Source organism: Xenia sp. Carnegie-2017, unplaced genomic scaffold (assembly GCF_021976095.1).
Source record: "Xenia sp. Carnegie-2017 unplaced genomic scaffold, XeniaSp_v1 HiC_scaffold_30, whole genome shotgun sequence".
Taxonomy (NCBI): domain Eukaryota; kingdom Metazoa; phylum Cnidaria; class Anthozoa; order Malacalcyonacea; family Xeniidae; genus Xenia; species Xenia sp. Carnegie-2017.
The window spans coordinates 476,613-497,535 of NW_025813494.1; the positions used below are offsets into that span (position 1 = coordinate 476,613).

Consider the following 20,923-nt stretch of genomic DNA (forward strand, 5'->3'; position numbering starts at 1 on the left):
TGGATTCAATTTTCCAGAAGCAATCGATGTAGTTTGTCTTTTTTGTCTATTCTTCTATTTGTGAAAAGGAAAAGATAACTGTTCATTCAAACAAATATGTTGGATATGTTATTTACTTATTACCTTATAACTAACTATAGAAGAAATATTTATGTTTAATGACTATGAGTCGCTCAAGCAAGTTGTCTTCAGTCGATAAATATTCAAAAGTATGTGTTTCTTGAAGAATTTGATAAATCATTGCTTCAGAAAAAGCACATATAATTATATGACTGAATATGCTTTTTTCTAGGCTACATCACGATGAAAAAACTATAGTCTATTATTTGATTCATATTACTACATTGGCTTTGATTTCTTGCAAAGATTTTATTATATTCTTTTGCTAGTCCAGGACAGTATTGAATGCAGTGGCTTTACAAGATCACTTGGTTAAATCATTGTCCCTTCAAGACTCATGGAATAGCAAAGTCAAGCAGCATAAATATAATTCTAAGAACTTTTCAAAGACAAAGAAAGGATCCTTTAAAAGCTCTACTAACAATGACAGTAATAAAGAGTATGTTCTTGATGAAGAACCTAAGCCACTTACCTTAGGTATGTATGTTAAAAATACTTTCTTTCAGTAATCATTTGTTTTTCAATTTGTAAATTTTAAACTTTTTGTATAAAATTACATGCACTGACAATTTTATATGCATAGAACATGCTCATTTTCATGAAACCAACATACCATATGTATAATGTGATTGGTTTGAATTTGTGAGTATGGTTATTTGTTTGTAGTTGTAGATCATCCAAGTCAATGCAGTCCTGAAAAGGATCGATTGTGACTGATACTTCTACATCTTTAGCTGTAGTAACCTCCAAATGTGAAAGATGTTGAAATGTCAGTCACTAACACCTATAGGTCTTCACAAGACTGCAATATTAACAGCTCTAACCTAGACAATGTACAAACATGAAAGCATTTGTATATTTCTATTTGTGTTAATCAATGTGTTCTGAGTTGGTTTCATGGATATTTTAAGCTCAAAAACTTGGATTGGTTGAAGCTCCATCAGCTCGCCTTACTGACAAACAATGGAGGGATGTTAAAACAAAGTCTAACAAAAGAAATGATTCTGGTCAACCTTGCGTCATTTGTAAAGAGGAATTTAGAGATCAAAGCCAGGTAGGATGACTACACATAGTAGGGCAGATACGTACAAAGACTTAGTTTTGGTAGTATTTATATAAATATTGCCTTGACTGGTAAATTTGTAATCGTGAATGACAATTAAATTTTGCATAATAATCCAATTTTGTGTTTTCTTTGTTAGGTATTGTTGTCTTGTTCTCACGTTTTTCATTTGGTGAGTTTATCATGATTCTTAACACAAATAATATTTGTTTTTTGCTCATTAAAACATATGATAAATACAAAATACATCATTCTAAACATTGCTTATGGCTACTTACTTGTGGGAAACCGTTAACAAATTGAGGGTCAAGCAAAATAAACTGTAGCCACTAATGTCAAGTTAGACATAGTTACTTTGATAATGATTATGATATTTATAGTTATTTACATAGTAAGAGGTATCAGATCACTGCGGATGTTCAAAGTGATATGTGGTGTAGTGCTTGGGGTGGAGGGGAGAGGAGTGAAAAAGCTCAAGAGGGATGGAGCTGCCTTGGACGTTAAGTCATGGCTTTAGTTTAAAGATGAGGAGGCTTTTATGGATCATGAGGTCAAACATGTCAGAGCAGAATGAGAGGTTTTGGTCTTAATAAACAGGATAGTTAGAGAGATCAGTTTGAGAAAAAATCTTTGACAGGGGTTAGTATAGCGTTTTCCAGTAATAGGAGAAATTCAAAAGTGCTCAGTGATTATGATATAAGAGGCGTGTGGGTTGACACACATACGACATGGAAGAGAATATACACATGTGTAAATAGATAACACTAGATGTTAGAGACTTGGCAATTTTATCCTTAAATGGAAAAAATGAAGAAATTTGTGTGGGGCAGCTAAATAAAGACAAATCTGACATTAAGATGAGAGAAAGCAAGCAGCGTTGCAGATACGATTGATTTGTGTGTGGATTTATAGGAAGTGACAGCCTGTAAATCTGTAAATGGGAGACAGAAATACATTATTTTCTTTGGAACACTAAAGAAGGATGATGTCTGTTCCAATTTCATGTCAAAAAAACAGCGGATATTGCGGTCAAACATATGTGTAGGGTAGCAATTGAGCTTGAATAGTTTTTTGATGGTTTCAATTTGAGCATGAAAACTCTTATAGCTGAAGCAGAGGTTGAAGATGCGGTGTAATAAGTCAAAGACTAAGTTGCGCTTGTAGGGAAGTGAGATGAAGCTGTGAAAGTATGTGAGAAGACCGATGAATGAAGGTTTACGATATACAGAGGTAGTGAATATACTGTTTGAGCGGTAAATATCAATGTCTAAGATTGGCAATCTTCCATTATTTTCCGTCTCAGAGGTGAAATTGATATTGGGGTGTTGATGGTTGATGTAGTCTTAAAAGGAAATCAATGATGATGTAGATCACAGATGATGTAAATAGTAGATTACAGATGATTGTTTCATTCAAGGGAATGTTTGTCAAGACGGAAGTTACCTCAAAACCAGCCATAACGGCTATTTTAGAAATTATGTGTTTGGCTCTAATATTTATATTGAGTATCTACAAAATGTTATCCAAGATTGAACACAATATGATTTTACTCCCAGACTTTAACAACACGTTGATCTCCTGTACCCAAATTTTTTTATGAAAGCAATTTACTTAGTTATTTGTCCAATACTCGGTAAAACATGATTTTCAATGCTTTTCTATTCCTAAATTAGATGTCTTTATGGTAAGTAAATTTTTGTGCATTGAAATGATGTCTTAAATATGAAAGTACCCAGAAGCTTTGTGAAAAATATTTTAAACTTACTGTCTGTTGTGTACTAGGTTTGTCTTCGAGCTTTTGAAAAATTTTCTGGTGGGAAAACATGTCCTATGTGCCGAAAGGAACAATATGAAACGCGATTAATACACGAAGGTCGGAAACTGTGGCGACATAAATGTGCAATCAAGTGAGTTTTTGAGCACATTCCAAACTTTAAATAAATAACCCTTAAACAGTTAAAACCCTGAAAAATTCGGCAGGTTTAGTATGAATTTTTATTATGGTGATATGGTGTTGTGTTATTTAATTTTCTGTTTTTCCCAATTTTTCTGGCATTCTTTTAATGATACTGGTATTTTGTAATTGTTATTCATAAAAAGCAAATCCTTATGCACTTATCGAGTCCTTTTTTTTATTTATGGGCTCCAACTACAAAATGTTTTGTTTTTGCACACCTTTGGTCACGGTAATTTGCGTTGACTTTGGTCTTTTTTAGAAACCTTTTTTCAAAAGTTCGGACTAAAACTTTTTTCAAAAGTTCGGACTAAAACTTTTTTCAAAAGTTCGGACTAAAACGTTTTTCAAAAGTTCGGACTAAAACTTTTTTCAAAAGTTCGGACTAAAATTTTTTTCAAAAGTTCGGACTAAAACTTTTTTATGTCTTGAATGTTCAGAATGCAACGCACGTGATCAATTAAATTCGCAACGTTAGCCATGATAAAGGTGTCTTATTTGAATTTAGAATCCAGTCAAGGTGGCGTGGTTATGTTATACGGTCGTGGTACGTCAAATTAAGGAAGACAGTTCCACCAAATGACCCATTGTTGAGGAAAAAATTTTTCGAAGAAAAGGTTTCCGCATTGGAACAATACACTTATTTTTTGTTATTTTCTAATGCAAAACAACTGATGCTTGTGAGGGGAGAGAAGTATTCAAAGATTTTTCTGTAGAAGAAGTAGTATATGATATTAAGATTAGAGGTTTGATAAAAACTTAAAAATTGGTCACAGCTATATGTTTGAGTAATTTGCTGTTTTGTTTGCCGTGTGTCTTTCGTAACTTGATCGTTGTAACTAGCTACGTTTTCTTGTTTCGTGTGCATTACTCGTCTCTCTATGGCTTACATTATGTAGACAGAAAATAATCACTTAGCACTGTTATCACAATCGAACAGTACACTACATCTTGACTATAGGAAACAGGGAGTAAAGTGGAATTCAACAACCTTTTACCTTAAGTCAACCTAAAACGCGATATTTTCACTGTATTACAACCCTTTCTCTTTGACTTTAGTTGACTTTTTTTTATAAAAAAATCTTTGTTTCAGTCGAAACGCAAATAGTATTGATAATGCCACTGGTGTTATCCTATTTGTCATTTGTCATTTTTCATATTGCTTCTGTGTTACTCTGTGTTTCATCGTACGCATAATGCATGACGCTACATGTTCGTCAATTTTTTAAACAAAAAGTTTAAATCGAAAGAAAAAAATTTGATTATAATTTAATAGGATGAATTCTTTACGGTTTTAAAAATATCTTGCAAATGAAAACAAACAATATTGTATAAAAATTACTTTAAGTAACCTTTTTGTGATGTTCTGAAGTGCAACTGCATCAAATACTTGTAAAGTTGTAGCACATTTTGATTTTGTTGTATTGATATATGAATTGGGCAAAATGCAAATAATCATTAAAACACTTATGCTTCCAATGGTGTTTATAAATTATAATTCATTTGTAGTTTTAATACTTCTACCTTTCTTTTTCACTTTGTTTTGTTTTTCCTATGTTTGCAATAAAAGTGGACTATAATTTGAATGATTAACACAGTTTTCACCTCAATAATAAATTTCATAAGCAGATGGTAGTGCATTTTGTTCTCTGAGTATCCACATCTAGCATCATATCCGAAAACTGAAACTCATTAAAAAATAATTGTCAGAATTCTGCATGTCTTAAAAAAATCAGAGACGAAATTTGTACTTCTGTATAAATGATACGAGGAACAAAGAATTATGTAAATTTATATAATTAGAAATATTTTATTCGAAAGATTTAGAAACACTGAAACAGGAAGACAATGAAGATAGAAAAAGAAACAAAATATACTTTTTTTCAAATCCTAAATATCTATTACAGCATTTTTACATTACTTACGCCACATCTTTGAAATTTCTGGAGAGTTGATCTTACTCAGCAAAAATGATTTGTGGTAAAAAATCGGTAATTACCACAAAAATATCAAAATCAATCGCACAAAAAGATCTGGTCAACTAACTCAAAAGATGCATGTGATAGTTATTGGAGGTGAGAAATATTTTTGAAAATATTTAATGAAACGTACCATATAAGTCCTGCTCGATTTTCCTGCTCTGACGCTTTGGAGATTTGGGTTTCCCCTGACACAATCGTTATTTGAAAGTTTTGATTGGTTTGACAACCGTTCAAGGCCAATCCCTGATGAGTCATAAAAGTGAAGGCATCGTCTAATGTGTCGCGGTCTATAACCGCACGTAACTCACAAGTTCCCTTTGCTTTAAGGGCTTTGTTTCACATTGAAAGATACATTTCTCTGTGCTACAAGCGTAAGCCTTTCGGAATTTTTGTAGAGGTGATTGATTAATGAGGGTAAATTTATATTTGCAGAGTATAAAATTGCAGACATTTTAACAGAAACCTTTTGATATCATCTTAACAGTGTAAAGTATGTCGATTGTAAAAGATTTAAACGTTGATGATTTGAAGCGTGTGATAACTATGCAACATCGTGAACTTATGGTTAAGAATGAACGTTTGAAAGGTGTACAAGATTTGACTCGCATTTGCAGTGAATTGGAAGAGAAACGCGCTCACTGGCAAACAAAAGCAGAGAACTTCGAGACGGGTCTCAGCAAGGCAGAGGCAAGGATTGCGTATTTGCAGAAAAAACTAGGCATTGGACCACAATCGGCGTTTAAAATCGATGTCGTAAACCCTGGAATATCGAAGAAGGATTTCAACAGAATTACTCAGGAGAATATGAAATTAAGGGAAGCACTGGATCACATTGTCGCCACAGGTCTGGGTGGCGATAAAATTGCTTTAGTAAGTTAGTTATGTCTTCAAATACTGACTATTGATTTGGAATTTTAAAAAATTGCTTTAATCTAGCTATAGTTCGCTTATTTCTAACTCTAATTATGCTGTGAATGTTCCAGAGAATACATCGTATGATACCGAGAAATTTAACTATAAAGAACAGCTTTCCTTGGTTGAAAATATCGTTAAAATTTAAAATATTCTGTTGGGATTCCCCGTTCCCATGATGCATTTTGTTTACTTTCACTTTCAAAGATTCAGAGGCTATTTCCCTTTTTTTTCCTGTCTTACCGGTTCCAATATTGTACATTTCCTCAATAGGGTGTATTCTTGTTATAACAATAATTCCTGTAGGTCAGCATATTATCAAGCATTGTTCTATTGTTGTTAAGGAAATGCAACCAACTCCTTAGCTTTTTCACACCCTTCCTACTTGTACTATTACAAGGAGGGGGAGGTGGACACAACTTTTCTGCCCACGTCATGTTACCCTGCACACTCTTGAGTTTAGAAAATCTCGTTCCTTATGCAGCAATATTAAACCTTGGAAATATGCAATATATGGTTGGATAAGAATGCTAATTGAGAGCTGTACATATGTTTATTCACCCCTAACCCCAATTAGCATTTTAGCTTTGCCCCTGTACATGGTCGAAAAAATGGGCACCTATGGCTCCTTGAAAGGGCTTACAATGCATTTGTAAGGTCTATGTTAAGAATAAATATTTTTTGGCTAAGACTTACTATAGTAATCATGGAGCACCAAAATGTTTGCAAGGTTGGTCATTGTTGCAGCATTTGGTTTATATGGTTAACTAGATTTTAGTTTGTATCTTCATTCATGCTAACAGAAAAACAAAGAATTATATGAAATGGTGATTCGACTTCAAGATGAAATAAGCCAGTTGAATTACCAAATCAATGAATTACAGTCAATACTGAATGGCAAGGACAATGAACTAATGATAAAAGTTAATGATCTCCTAACGGAAAAGATTCGAATAGAAAGGTTAATGAATGCCAAGCAATATTTTGCCGAAAAACTATTAAAAGAAAATGAACGTCTCAAAGGTTTAGGTAAGAAAATTGCCTCGCGCGAACTTGATGATGATGATGATGTTATTGATGGGAAAGAAGATGTTAGGAATGTGACTCGTGAAGAAGAAAAAAGGGTGAGTTATGTCTTTGCTTTTTACCAATTTCATTTTGATTGTGGACTTTGAAAGTAAAAAATGTTAGACATAAAATGTTTTTTCAACATCATAAACTCCATGTACGTGGACATAAATGCAGTATGTGGACTATATATATGTATCTTTTTAAAAACCATATCTTTGTTTTGCTTCTGTTTTTTTCTTCAACATGAATTTAGTTACCATTTCATGTTCATCACCATACCCTTGGTTATGAGAAATCACCATGCCATTGGTTCTGAGAAATCACCATGCCCTTGGTTCTGAAAATTCACCATATCCTTTTTTCTAAGAAAGCACCGTACCTTTTGGTTCTAAGAAACCACTATACCATTGGTTCTGAAAATTCACCATACCTTTGGTTCTAAGAAACCACTATACCATTGGTTCTGAAAAATTACTATATCTTTTGTTCTAAGAAAGCACCGTACCCTTTTGGTTGTGGAAAATGTTTTAATTGTCGAATTTATGGTGTTAAAAAAACGGAACCGAACAAATGTTTGAATAGCGGCAAAATACAAATTCATCGTTGGTATTTGAAAAAATCGTTGGTATTTTGATCGTGTTTTGATAGCATTCTATTCATGTCTTTATTAAATTATCGCATATGTAGGTTGACGAAGATGTTCTCAATGCAAGAGTGGAAAAAATGACAAGAGAAATTCACGAAAAAGATAAGCTCATTCAAAGTCGTGACGATAAAATTGTGGAAATTGAAACGAAATTACAAGATTCGTTAAAAAAAAGTGAGCATCTTGAAGAAGAATTGAAAAAAGCAAATGAAAGAAAGGAGAAAAGTGAAGAAGAACTGAATAATGTATCTAAGCGATGTGCTGATTTACAGAAAAAATGCACTGGTTTCTTTAATCAAGTCGTCAGCTTAAACTCTAAACAGCAAGAATCAGAGGAAGAGATATCATCATTAAAACGAAAAATCGAAAGTCAGCGTGTTCAAGAGCAGGATAATGAAGCAATGTTGATCATGATGCGAGATTCAGTAAGCTAATAGTTATTTATTGTGTAAACAAGTGTAAAACAAACTTTTTTCGTTTATATCGACTTGTAAAAAATTGTTTTCTTACACATGAACAGGACTAATAACATGCCGTTATTCCACCTTTTTTACAGATTAAAAACCACGAGCATGATTTCCGTCGTGAAAACGAGGAAAAAATACAATTGAGGAAAAGAAATGAGACGCTGCAGAAAGAGAATGAAATTTTGAAGAGAGAAAATCAATCTCATACGAACACTGCTCGTCGCTTTGAAAGAGAAGTAAGAAATAAGAATTTGTCATGCCTTTTTTCGAACTTAATTATTGCTGAAAATTTCATGTGATGTGTTTTAAGAGAACATGTTATGGCCAAATCATAAGATGTTTAAAAGGGACAAAAAATCCATATATACATACAAATGAATTTCCCCATACTCCTTGTTGCATTAACTAACATTTGCAATATTAGTACTATTTTTGCTTTATATAAGAATTTGTTTAAAGCTCTAAATTGTTATTTCATTTCAGACCGAGAAAGTGAACAGCCTTTTGCAAGAAGAACGTATGAGACGTAAGGTGAGTTCAACAATTTGAACCAACAATTTAAAAATGTCAATTGATATATTGAAACCTTGAAATATGCACATGAAATAAATCAATTTTTAAATTTTTACTTCTTTACTTCAGCCTACAGCTAGCTTCCCAACTGCCTTCGGATTACCTTTAGGAGCAGGCATGAATTCATTTCAGGTAAGCATGATTTCACTATATTTATGTAAGGCATGTGAAGTTTTCTATTGTTTCAATCAAACACAACCATCATATGCATTGTTGCTCGATGTAATCCTGCTTCCTTCAACATGCAACGTTATTTCTTATACTTAGAACCTCACATCTCCAGGGATCGTTGTTGCAGATAGCGCTAGAAATGAATCTAACGACTTAAGACATGATGGCAATTCGACGACAGCAGATTCTTCTTCGACACTTATTGAATGTCCATATTGCTCTCGACATTATCCATATCATCTTATTGAAAGTCACGTGCAAGATTGTATGGAAGATTCATTATATTCAAACGATTAACCCCGGCTTATCTTAAAACATGTGTACACGTATTGGCAACTATATTTGCTTGACGTTGTGTGAAGGAGGCATTCAAGTCCTTTGATGAGCAAAAATTGAATATATCGTGGAAATCATGAGCGTTTTGTTGAGGAAATGCGGGAAATATTCTGGTCTGTTTTTCGAGAAACCACAGGAACATTGCAGAGAAGCTAATAAAACCAGGTTCTCAGGGCTGTCAGTTCGACCATTTGCCCGGGCAACGAAAGATTATTGGAGAAATGTAAGCTTTTGGTAAAACGTAAAGTTTACTTAATGATCTGAATGAAAAAGGGAAAAAGCGTTAAATGTTTTGCCACATCGTGGGCTCAAATGTCAGTCTACTGCAAGTTAAAAAACTTTTTTGTCATGTCATCGTTTTTTATTCAAGTGAGAACTGCTTGGCTTTGTGCTTTAAAAAATGGAGAATTGGTCTTTGAAATGTCGAATTCATAATTGCAAATTTTTGAAGCTCGCATGACGTTGGTAAATCTCGTCTGGTGTGTGTGTGTGGACCTTGCATCTGTCATGAAAATAATGCTGCATATTAACTTTCGAATCCAAGCCCATGAACTAATAGAGAGGCTTCATTGAATTTTGTGCAAAATCCGTACTTTCGATCTGAAAGAAAGTATACTTCGGAGATAAGGTTCATCTTGAATTTAATATTTTTAGAAAAGGGATACAATTTTACAACAGTGATATTTTGAATTTATATCAAATTCTTAATGAATATTATTGTAAAATTGTCTTCTTTATCTCAAATATTAAATAAAAAATGAACATTTTATCGCGAATATATATAAATGTATCTTACTTAATGAAAATGTAGGCTTCAACTTCAATTAGTCCACTTTGACGGAAGAAGCAAAAATTGAAAGGATTGATTTAAATGTACTTCATGGCAGAAATGAAGAAATGACACTAAGTTTAACTGCTCTATGTTTGTATCGTCATGGCAGGAATGAAGAAATGACACCACGTTTAACTGCTTCATGTTGGTAAAACTTGGACGAAGATAATGGTAAAATCATCATCATCATGATCGATTCTTTTGAGTTACCTAGATTGATTATTGATTTTAATGAAATGTTATATTATAATACTCTCAGAATTGCAGTATTTTCATGAGCCTTACTCTTAGTCATTGCTATATTTGTATTTTTCTGTCTACAAGTTTGAGTCTACGAGTATACTTGTCCACGATCTCATACAAGTTCTATGACATGGTGTAATGTGGTTCATGATGAGCATCACAATAATACTTGTTCTTACTTGCCCACTAGAGACTTGAAGTATTGTAGAATTATTGTTTTGTTTTTTTTAAGAAATTAAAATCTTCACTCGGCTAACAACCCATAAAGGGTAAATGCAACGCAAACTAGTCTACACAGCTAATAGAATGCTTCCCTTAACAGTAAAGTTGTGCGAAATCCGTAAGAGCTACATCAATGCCATGTGCTTCTTTTTCAATTTCGAATAAAGCATATAAAGACTTTTATCTAAAATTCAAATGGGGATCGCAGCCAATATTTAGGGGGCACGTGCCCCCTTCCCAGGCCCTCCCTTTATCGACGCCACTACATGTTGGAATGAAAGTGGAGGTACTGAGTTATATTATCACTTAGTTTAACAATTTGTCTAACTGATACACAAAGTTTGTGCAGTCAGTTTATTTGAATACAATGACTACTTAGTCAGCTGTACATTAGAAATATATATGAAGCAGAGTGTTCTGTAACTTAGGCTTTGTATTTAAAAAAAGTTCACATTTCTTATAAAAGATGTGATTGCCTTCTAGAATTAATTGCAAAGACAGCCATGAGAAACTTGAAACACGGCTAACAGCCAAAGAACTGTTATTGACGTTTGTACCATTTCTATGGCGCGCCAAGATGGACAATATTACCAAAATCGAAAATATTTACAACGAAACACATTATCGTATGTCGAAAATAATGTACTGGCAACTTTTTCTATATTTGTAAAACGAAACGCAAAAATATAAAAGAAAACAAAAATTCGTTTACCATAATTTATATATATACAACGAAATTTATTTTTCAAGTTATGAAAATTATTTTTATAAAACGAAACTCATTTATATAAAACGAAATTGACATTCATAAAACGACATTTTCTTCAAACAAACGACATTTTTAACCGCTTTTTTGCGGCCATTATTTCGTAGCCTGCAAAGAGCCATCCACTATAAAATTTTGAGCATGTCTTCGCGAAGGAACTTACATAACTTGACAAACCTTGTTGCAGCAATCAAAAGGACAGGAGGGTTACTGCATTACTTTATCGCTCCAAAATTATGAACACTTTCAAAAGTACCATGTTTTTGGCTATGTGCATGTGTGCAACCAGGCAATGATGCAACAAAAAAAATATCTAACAAGAGTGGCTACGGTTACTAGCCACTCTTCCAGTTACTTCTTGTGAGTGCGAACGCTCTATTTCAGCACTTCGCATGCTTAAAACTTACAACAGAAGTACGATGGTTGAAGAACGCTTAAATGGACTTGCACTAATGCGAATACATCAGGAAATAGAGCCTACTGTTGATGAGGTGATCAATAAATTTGCGTATGGAAACCGGCGATTAGAACTGAAATTGTAAAAATTTGACTCTTTAGGCTTGGTCATTATAGTTTTGACGAGAAGGAAAGAAAGAGCTTCTAATTTTTTGTATAGTCATGATATCTCATAAATCTTAGTGACAAACGTGTCACTTAGCCTTAATTTTGTATATTAAATAATTTCACTATGGTTAATCCTCTGAGCCTGCGTGAAACCATTTTGAAATTATTTGTATGATGTGTTGCATCATTTTAATATGTCTATTCAAGTTTGAATTAGGAATATTGGATGTAGTATTTCATCTCTTTCTCGTAGCACTTTTTAAAAGAACATTGAAAACGTCAATTTATGTGTGTCATACACAGCACAATTGCTTTTGTATCTCTGTGAAAATGGTACAAATATACAACATCTTCTGTCACTAGACTTTTAAAATGACCACCACTAAGGTTGTCGAAACGTCAGTCAACATCAACACCAACAGTCCTTCTAAGGACTATACTAACCACCCGGGCGATCTACATCTTAAAATATATATGATGCGCGTTTTGATGAAGTTACCTAACATACAAGAAATATTTTATTTCATACAAGAAATATAGAACAACCCAACGAACGACGAGGTGCAGTTTACAAAATAAACTGCTCCGACTGCCACGCCTCCTATATCGGGGAAACTGGCAGGAACTTAAACATAAGACTTACTGAGCACAAACGAGCTACTAAGAAACAAGACAAAACTAATCACATTGCCGAACATCACCGAATCACAAAGCACAACATTGACTGGGACTCGGCAAAATGCATCACTTACAGTACAGACTATAGACAACGGCTTACATTAGAAAGTTGGTATACCAACTTGGAACAAACCCCCCTGAACAGATCACAGCAATTACCGGCACCTTACAAACGACTTATTCACAATACAAACAAACGATCAACTAAAAACATTACACTTCAAACTAATTCACAATGACAATACACAATTGACACCCACACATTACAACTAAAAACGTCACACCTAAATCACACATCACAACTAAAAATAAAATATTTCACTTCACACTAATCCACAATGACAATACACATTTCCTGCACATTTCCTGTACACACAATACAATGACGTAAGAACCAGACAATAAATACGGCTAACCTGACGTTTACTCCTCATTTGACTCTGAAGATGACTACCGCTAAGGTTGTCGAAACGTCAGTCAACAACATCAAAAACAGTCCTTCTCAGGACTTTATTAACCTGGACGATCATCATTTACAAACATATAACGATACTCCCGAGTTCAAACCATTTACTTTAATACAAGAAATATTCAACTTTTGTAAGGTCTTAATTAATGCATATGCGTTTTGATCTGGGAATAACAACAACTTTAACTAATTGTGATACTTGTGAAGGAACAATTGACCTTATGAAAGACCAAATATTTAACTTCATCATTAACAGGGTTACTGACATTTGGAGTCATGCTCTCAAAGGAATTAATAAGTTAACTGTGTCACCAGTCAATAGCTTATCTTTTCCTAAACAATACCTTTTTATAAAAGAAATCAGTTTGAGCTTGGAGTATCGTCAAAATTTATGGAAATTGAATGTTTAGGTCAGCGTTTCGACGTTTTCTTTAGCGGTGGTTTGTGTTACTTTTCTGTCTAGCTCGGCAAAATAACCATTAGATTCAGATTATGTGTGTGCATATTCTTGGGGCGAGGTTAAAGGATTAGAATGACAGGGATGATGTAGAAAACTGAGCAATTTTACATCTTTGAAATGTCCCACGTTGTCGCTTTTTCTAATCAAACTCCTGTTGCTTTGTTGCAAAGGTGTGAAAGGCGAGTATCTGGCGCCTTAAAACCAGACTGCTCTCTTTTTGTTTATGGCTTCTCATTACGTTGAGGCTGTCCATGTCGGAATTGCATTTTCACGTGGTGAGGGTGCCATTTCCTAGGCATGCTGATGAGCTCTGATATAGGGTGAAACAGTCCTTAAAATTCATCATATTAACAATGTTGCGTTAGAATTTTTAGCTTCGACCACGCCCTTCCGACTAAGGAATTAAAAATCCTGGATCCGCCCCTGCGCATTGTCAACTTTCTTGTTCTCCTTCCATTGTATTGCTCTATAATAAAGCTAAATATCTTAACGTTTTAAGTTCTTTATTATTCGTGAAAAGCGGTATGTGGAATGACAATTGAAAATTGTAATTCCAATGCCTGATCAATATTCTAAGCTTTTTAATGCATAAAATATTGTCAACTAGAGGTGATAATATTACACGCACACATGCTTTATAGCTCCTGGGAATTTAACTATTTCAACTAATTGCTATGCACGACTTCGATTGTACTTGTTTACACACCCTGGGATTAGCACTACTGATCAGACATTGAAATTCTAAGAATTGCCAAATTTCTTAAGATACAAAATGTATGTTCAACTAATTCAACTGCAGAATATATGTGGTTTACTTCATGTGAATTCTAGGGAATGTGTCAAGATAAACGATGAGGACGATGAATGGTTTTGCCAGTACTGTGAAAACTTAAATAATGATAACGACGAAGTATAAGGGCCAGGGCAAATATAAAATAAATAAATTTTTTCCACTTTGTTGTGTTCATGCATTTGTATTTGAGACATGCATGGGATGAAGTGTTCATAAATTTAAATACTTACACGGACACTTACCAGACAAAATACGAATAAACGACATCGTTTGGTTTTGGAAAAGAAAATATATTTAGGCAAGTGTTTTGCCGTGTTTTACAAATAATGACGTAATATACTGAACCCACGCATCAAATTTCAATATGGCGTCTGTGCTCCGATCTCTCGATTTAGCTGCAAGTTATTTTCTAATACAACGCCATATTGATTCTCACTACTTTGGGGCTCCGGAAGTAAATTTGCCCGGCTTCAACCACTACTTATGAAATGTAAGCCGTTGCACTATCTAGTCTATTATTAGATCTGTGGGTATCATGCATTATGACGTTTTACGAGAGTAGATGAAGGGGGTATCATGCAATATGAGGTTGAGGATAGTTGATGAAGGGGGTATCTTGCATTATGAGGTTGAGGAAAGTTAGTGAAGGGGGTATCATGCATTATGAGGTTGAGGATAATTGATGAAGGGGGTATTATGCATTATGAGGTTGAGGATATTTGATGAAGGGGTATCATGCATTATGAGGTTGAGGATAGTTGATGAAGGGGGTATCATGCAATATGAGGTTGAGGATAGTTGATGAAGGGGGTATCATGCAATATGAGGTTGAAGATAGTTGATGAAGGGGGTATCATGCATTATGATGTTGAGGATAGTTGATGAAGGGAGTATCATGCATTATGATGTTGAGGATAGTTGATGAAGGGAGTATCATGCATTATGCTAAAATTTTTGAGATTTCTTGAGGACGTCGCTACTGTTGTTATAATGGCTAGCCTATTTAGCAGGTCTATTGAGTCATTGACTGAAGCCTGTCTCTCAAACAGACGTCCGACTTGTTTCAGTCGTTTAAGTCAGTCGTCCATAGAGCGCTAGCTAATAAACTAATACGACAGACTTTTAGTTGGTGGTAATTGGAGACAAGATTATCATTTTTGTTGATAAATGATCTATAATATTTTGGTTATCATTACAAAAAAATGACCGTCGGACTTCTCTAGTGATTTCTCATGTAGTTAATTAAATATTAGTCATATGAATGTTTTATGCAGTGCGGTGTTTGAAATTAAATGAAGATATGATCTTCGCACTTTGCTGGACAATTTAAGCAATCGTCTCAGGACCTGAAAAAATCAGGTGACTCAACGGGATTCGAACCCATGACCTCTGCGGTGCCGGTGCAGTGCTCTGACCAACTGAGCTATGAAGTCACACAGTGGTGAGCAGGTCAATATTGTTGGGCTCATGAGCTTAAATTGTCCAGCAAAGTGCGAAGATCATATCTTCATTTAATTTCAAACACCGCACTGCATAAAACATTCATACGACATTCCTTTCACGAGAAAACATGAGCCCAACAATATTGACCTGCTCACCACTGTGTGACTTCATAGCTCAGTTGGTCAGAGCACTGCACCGGCACCGCAGAGGTCATGGGTTCGAATCCCGTTGAGTCACCTGATTTTTTCAGGTCCTGAGACGATTGCTTAAATTGTCCAGCAAAGTGCGAAGATCATATCTTCATTTAAATATTAGTCATTTACGCTGTTCGCGTACCTATTTTTAATTTTTTAGTGGTAGCGTAGTCATCGGTAGAGTGTAATCAAAATGCAAAGGCTAACATAAAGTATCGAGACTCAATAGTACTGCGGCATGTACTGCAAATTTCATTAGTGAAGGGGGCGCGAAATTTGCTTTGGCCTCCGCAGTCAAAATTGCACTACCACGCTACTGGGCGGGAAGCGAATTCTTATTATAAATATTAAAGCCCAGCAAAGTGCTTTTAAAAGAGCCATTCAATACAAAAATAATGTATAAAAAATAAATATTTATTCATTAGCGTAACGTTTCGTCTTGACTCTCAAGGTATCACCAGACAGTAGTAAATTACAAGTAATGAGGAATTTATATAAAATAGTTATTTATATAATATTAAATTACATGGTGGGATGAAAAACGTGACCCCCAATAGCAAAGCCAGCACGTTTTCACTGCTACAATGTAAATATTTTTGTGTTCAATCACCAGAAGACAATAAAATGAACCAATTTTGTAAAGACATCGAAATATTTGAATTGTGGGAGTAAAAGATCAGGCTAATTTCGTCACTGATTACCTCCATCATAATTTCTCTAAGGATTTCATTTTTTCATGATGGCAGTCCTTCACAAGATTAGAAGGGCCAAGGCCTCCTTCTTGTCAGCCTTACTCTCAATCAATCCTTTGTAAATCCCTTGCCACAGTATTAATATCATAAATGTTACTTACGAGCATAGATCTTACCGTGTTGTTTCAAGTTATTCTTCTTATTAAACGTTTTACCAAAATGTTCACATTGATAAGGTTTTTCTTGTGTGTATCCTCATGTGTCTTTTAAAATTATTAGACCTATTAAATCTTTTACCACAATGTTCACATTGATAAGGTTTCTCTCCAGTATGTATCATTACGTGACTTCTTAAGTTACAAAGCTGTGTAAATGTTTTACCACAGTGTTGACATTGATAAGGTTACTCTCCTGTATGTATCCTAAGGTGTTTATTCAAATCACAATTCTGTGAAAATGTTTTACCACAATCTTCACATTCATAAGGTTTCTCTCCTGTATGTATCCTAACGTGTCTATTCAAGGCACTATTGTGGGTAAATGTTTTACCACAATGTTCACATTGAGCAGGTTTCTCTCCTGTATGTATCCTAAGGTGTTTATTGAAGGCACTATTGTGGGTAAATGTTTTACCACAATGTTCACATTTATAAGGTTTCTCTCCTGTATGTATCCTAAGGTGTTTATTCAAATCAGAATTCTGTGAAAATGTTTTACCACAATGTTCACATTTATAAGGTTTCTCTCCTGTATGTATCATACCATGACGTTTTAAGTTACCAAGCTGTGTAAATCTTTTACCACAATGTTCACATTTATAAGGTTTCTCTCCTGTATGTATCATACCATGACGTTTTAAAGTACCAAGCTGTGTAAATCTTTTACCACAATTTTCACATTGGTAAGGTTTGTCTCCAGTATGTATCCTAACATGTTTATTCAATTTAGAAAGCTGTCTAAATGTTTTACCACAATGTTTGCAATGATAAGGTTCCTCTCCTGTTTGAACCCTCACATGTCGTTTTAATGGTGGATTTTTCCACATTCATTTTTCATGTGAACATTTAGATAGTCTTCACTACTGTACTTTCCACCACAACGTGGACATTCCCAGGAATTCGTACAAACAAGCATTGGACATCGTTTTAAATGTTTCTCTAAATAATCGGGATAAGTATACATCCTTCCACAGTGTCTACAGCTGTGACCTCCAACTAAAAAGAAAAGTTAGAATTACATCACAGGATAAAGAACTGAATGATCATACATAATTCCATTGATGTACTTCAAAGCAATGAAATTTGTTTGAAAAAGTTCTCCATCGTTAAAACAACTGCATTGGTCACAATTTTAAAGCAAATATCAAATCACAGTAATGAACTGATGTTTAAAATATTCATGACTCTACACTAAAAGTAAAGTACTTACAAATGTTAAGATCATCATCAGGCACATCTTCCACTGTATAAATCTTTTTGGATGGCTTTCTTAATGATCGTCTTAAAGAAGTCTTTTTCAGAGCTTTACAGTTATATTTGATGGATTTTCTTTTAATGATGGATTTAGTTTTTTTGTCATTTACATCGTTGACCTTGGGTTTTGACGTTGACGAATTACCGATTGTTTTAGAAGAAACCTGTAAAAACGTTTGATTGAAATTCATCCAAAAAATGTGAAAATGTTTACTTAGCGCTCATCCTTTCCTTTTATCCATTTTCTAAAACATACCTGTTTATTTGCAAATTTCTTCATGACTTCAGTTTTAATGTTGTTTTAAAACTATAAGAAAGCAATTTCATTTTAAAAACTATACTTCTTACAGTCAAAATTGAAAATTACTAAAGAAATTCCCAGGAACGACGTGTCCTACGCTTGCACGAAATCTTTTAAAGCAAATTGTTGGAGATGTAATGTTTATCTCAAAAATAGTTTTTGTTCAAAATCGTAATGAACTTGTAACTTTGTTGATTTATACAACAGCAGACAGAAAAACATGTCGATCATTTCATACGCTTCAGACGAAACTGAAACACCATTACCGTTGAAGCTGTTCTATCGTGTAAACGAGGTTTGTCAGATACTATCAAAAATGAAATCAAGATTAGGGCAGCCTCCACCATACAATTGTCCTCTATGTGTGAAAAGAGATTTATTTCAAGGTAACACAGGTGGCGCAAGCTCGATAATTTTTTGGGGGGGGGGCAAATATTCATATATGCATGTCCTACCTTAGTAGCTTCTATTGAAATCAATCGAGAAGAACCACCAATCGAGAAGAACCACCAAAAACAGGTCAGACTGTGTTGACTACAGATGGATGTACTGGTGAAGGAATTTTCCCCATTCTTGTTGTCAAGATAAATGGAATTACATGTCGTGCATTGATCGACTCAGGGGCTGGAAGCTCATACATATCTGGTAAACTTGCATCTATGCTGAGGGTGAAACCAATTGAGACACAAACCACTAAAGTTGACATACTTCTAACATCAAAAACAACAAGACTGGAAATCTATAAAGGGGAAGTTGAAGCAATAGACAGTGATTATTCAATGAAGGTGAAGTTGATCAAGTTGGAGAAACAAGACTTACTCACAGTGGACAATCCACACTATGAAAACTTACAAAGAGAGTTTGAACACCTGAAGAATGCAAAATTTGTTGATAATGATCAGAAAGCTCAATTACCTGTCCATATCGTTTTGTGAAGCGGGGAATATGCACGGATAAAAACTCGCACGAATCCACTAGTGGGAACTGAGAGGCAAAAAATTGCAGAAAAAACAAAACTAGGATGGTTTGCCATGAGCCCTGGTGTGAAACCAGACAGTAAAAGGATGTTGCCTATCCACGTTTCACAGAAGGATTATGAAGATCTCTGCCGGTTGGATGTGCTGGGCCTAGCAGACACTGCTGAACAAGACCAATCAATGGTGTATAACGAATTCAAAGAGCAATTAACGCGATCACCGGAGGGTTGGTACGAGACCGGGCTTCCATGGCGCGGAAATCATCCACCTCTCCCATCAAACAAAACAGGAAGCATCAGAAGGTTGAAATCTTTAGAGCGACGATTACAGCGAAAGAAATTAACTGAAGATTACAATGCAGTAATCCAAGACCAAAAGCACAATGGCACAGTTGAACCAGCAACTAACGTAGCAAAAGGTAATGAATTCTACATACTTCAAAGACTTCTGATGCAAAAAATAATCTTCTATTTACAGGAAATATAGCAGTTCAAAATAAGGAAAAAATATTTTTGTTTCGACGTGGAACTTCTATAAACATAACATGGGAGCTTAAAGTTTCGTCCCCGATTACATTACATTTGTGGGTTTTTACTCCCCATGGCTACTCTTCCAGTAGAGATCTTGCAGAAACGAAAAGTGATGGCAAAACTGTATATTATCGTCATAAAACAAACTTAAAATTTCACGTTTACAAACCATCAACATTAGAATTAAAAAATATGGATAGCACTTATAATGGGGAATACACACTAAAGACTTATACCGCAACAAGACACTATGCGAGGAATGTCAATGTGTATATCATTGGTAAGCTTTGATTTTGTTCATTAGGTTCATTGTTTTGTGGCTAGGTACTTCTTCATGCATAGACGTTATCTTCATTATACATGTTACCGTTTTAATGATCTTTATATGTAAGTTATTGTGGCAAAAACTTATGATATATCAAATACCGAAAGCATTTTTAACTATAAAGCTATCCAGAAATTCTACTTCTAAAAATAGTAACTTTCTAATGTTTTTTTCAGCGTTTTTCACTGTTAAACTGTGCATTTTTTTGGTTATGCTTGCAATGTATATAATTGTTTTAGGTGATAAATTTCGTGAAAAAAAAGTTTTCGTAAACATTGGTTTAAGAACTTTTTTTTAAAATAAAATATGCGAATATCACCAGCTCATTACTTTAAGCACCAAAAACAAATGATAAAATTAAGTTGTCAAATTAGCTTAATTCTTCAATATGAAATTCATAACTATGAATTTTAATTGATTAGTTTCCTGAGCTAGCTTGAAGTATCGTGTCATTGTGAGAACTGTCACAAAACTCAATTTTTTGTCCTTGCATGTGATGGCAACTTCCTGTTGTATTTTCATATTAAAAATTTATTAAAGCAAACAATTTTAAAAAATAAGCATAAAGTCCCAAAGCGAAAAAATTACAAAAATAAATCTTATTAAGTTTACTTATGCTTTTATTTTAGTTCCCACATCATGTTTCTCACTGACAAGGTTTTCAACT

At 34.3% G+C, this 20,923-nt stretch overlaps 2 protein-coding genes and 1 long non-coding RNA gene across 3 annotated transcripts; 2 read left to right on the forward strand and 1 right to left on the reverse strand.

Annotated features, from left to right (window-relative positions):
- Nucleotides 1–124: 124 nt before the first annotated feature.
- LOC124455258 (RING finger protein 32-like) lies at nucleotides 125–3,853 on the forward strand. Its single transcript, XM_047005948.1, has 6 exons — nucleotides 125–209; nucleotides 390–597; nucleotides 1,032–1,174; nucleotides 1,323–1,355; nucleotides 2,966–3,090; nucleotides 3,646–3,853. Exons 1-6 carry the CDS (start codon nucleotides 159–161, stop codon nucleotides 3,851–3,853), a joined length of 768 nt encoding a protein of 255 aa, XP_046861904.1. The 5' UTR covers nucleotides 125–158.
- A 1,534-nt stretch (nucleotides 3,854–5,387) lies between these two features.
- LOC124455153 (trichohyalin-like) lies at nucleotides 5,388–10,411 on the forward strand. The gene is made up of 7 exons (XM_047005873.1): nucleotides 5,388–5,989; nucleotides 6,835–7,155; nucleotides 7,790–8,173; nucleotides 8,305–8,451; nucleotides 8,699–8,746; nucleotides 8,858–8,920; nucleotides 9,056–10,411. The coding sequence occupies exons 1-7, from the start codon at nucleotides 5,612–5,614 to the stop codon at nucleotides 9,254–9,256; spliced, it is 1,542 nt and encodes a 513-aa protein (XP_046861829.1). The 5' UTR covers nucleotides 5,388–5,611; the 3' UTR covers nucleotides 9,257–10,411.
- Nucleotides 10,412–18,225: 7,814 nt separating this feature from the next.
- Nucleotides 18,226–18,411, reverse strand: LOC124455238. The gene is made up of 2 exons (XR_006951784.1): nucleotides 18,380–18,411; nucleotides 18,226–18,287 (listed from the first exon to the last, which is right to left on the reverse strand). It is a non-coding gene; the product is annotated as an uncharacterized LOC124455238 (long non-coding RNA).
- Nucleotides 18,412–20,923: the final 2,512 nt, after the last annotated feature.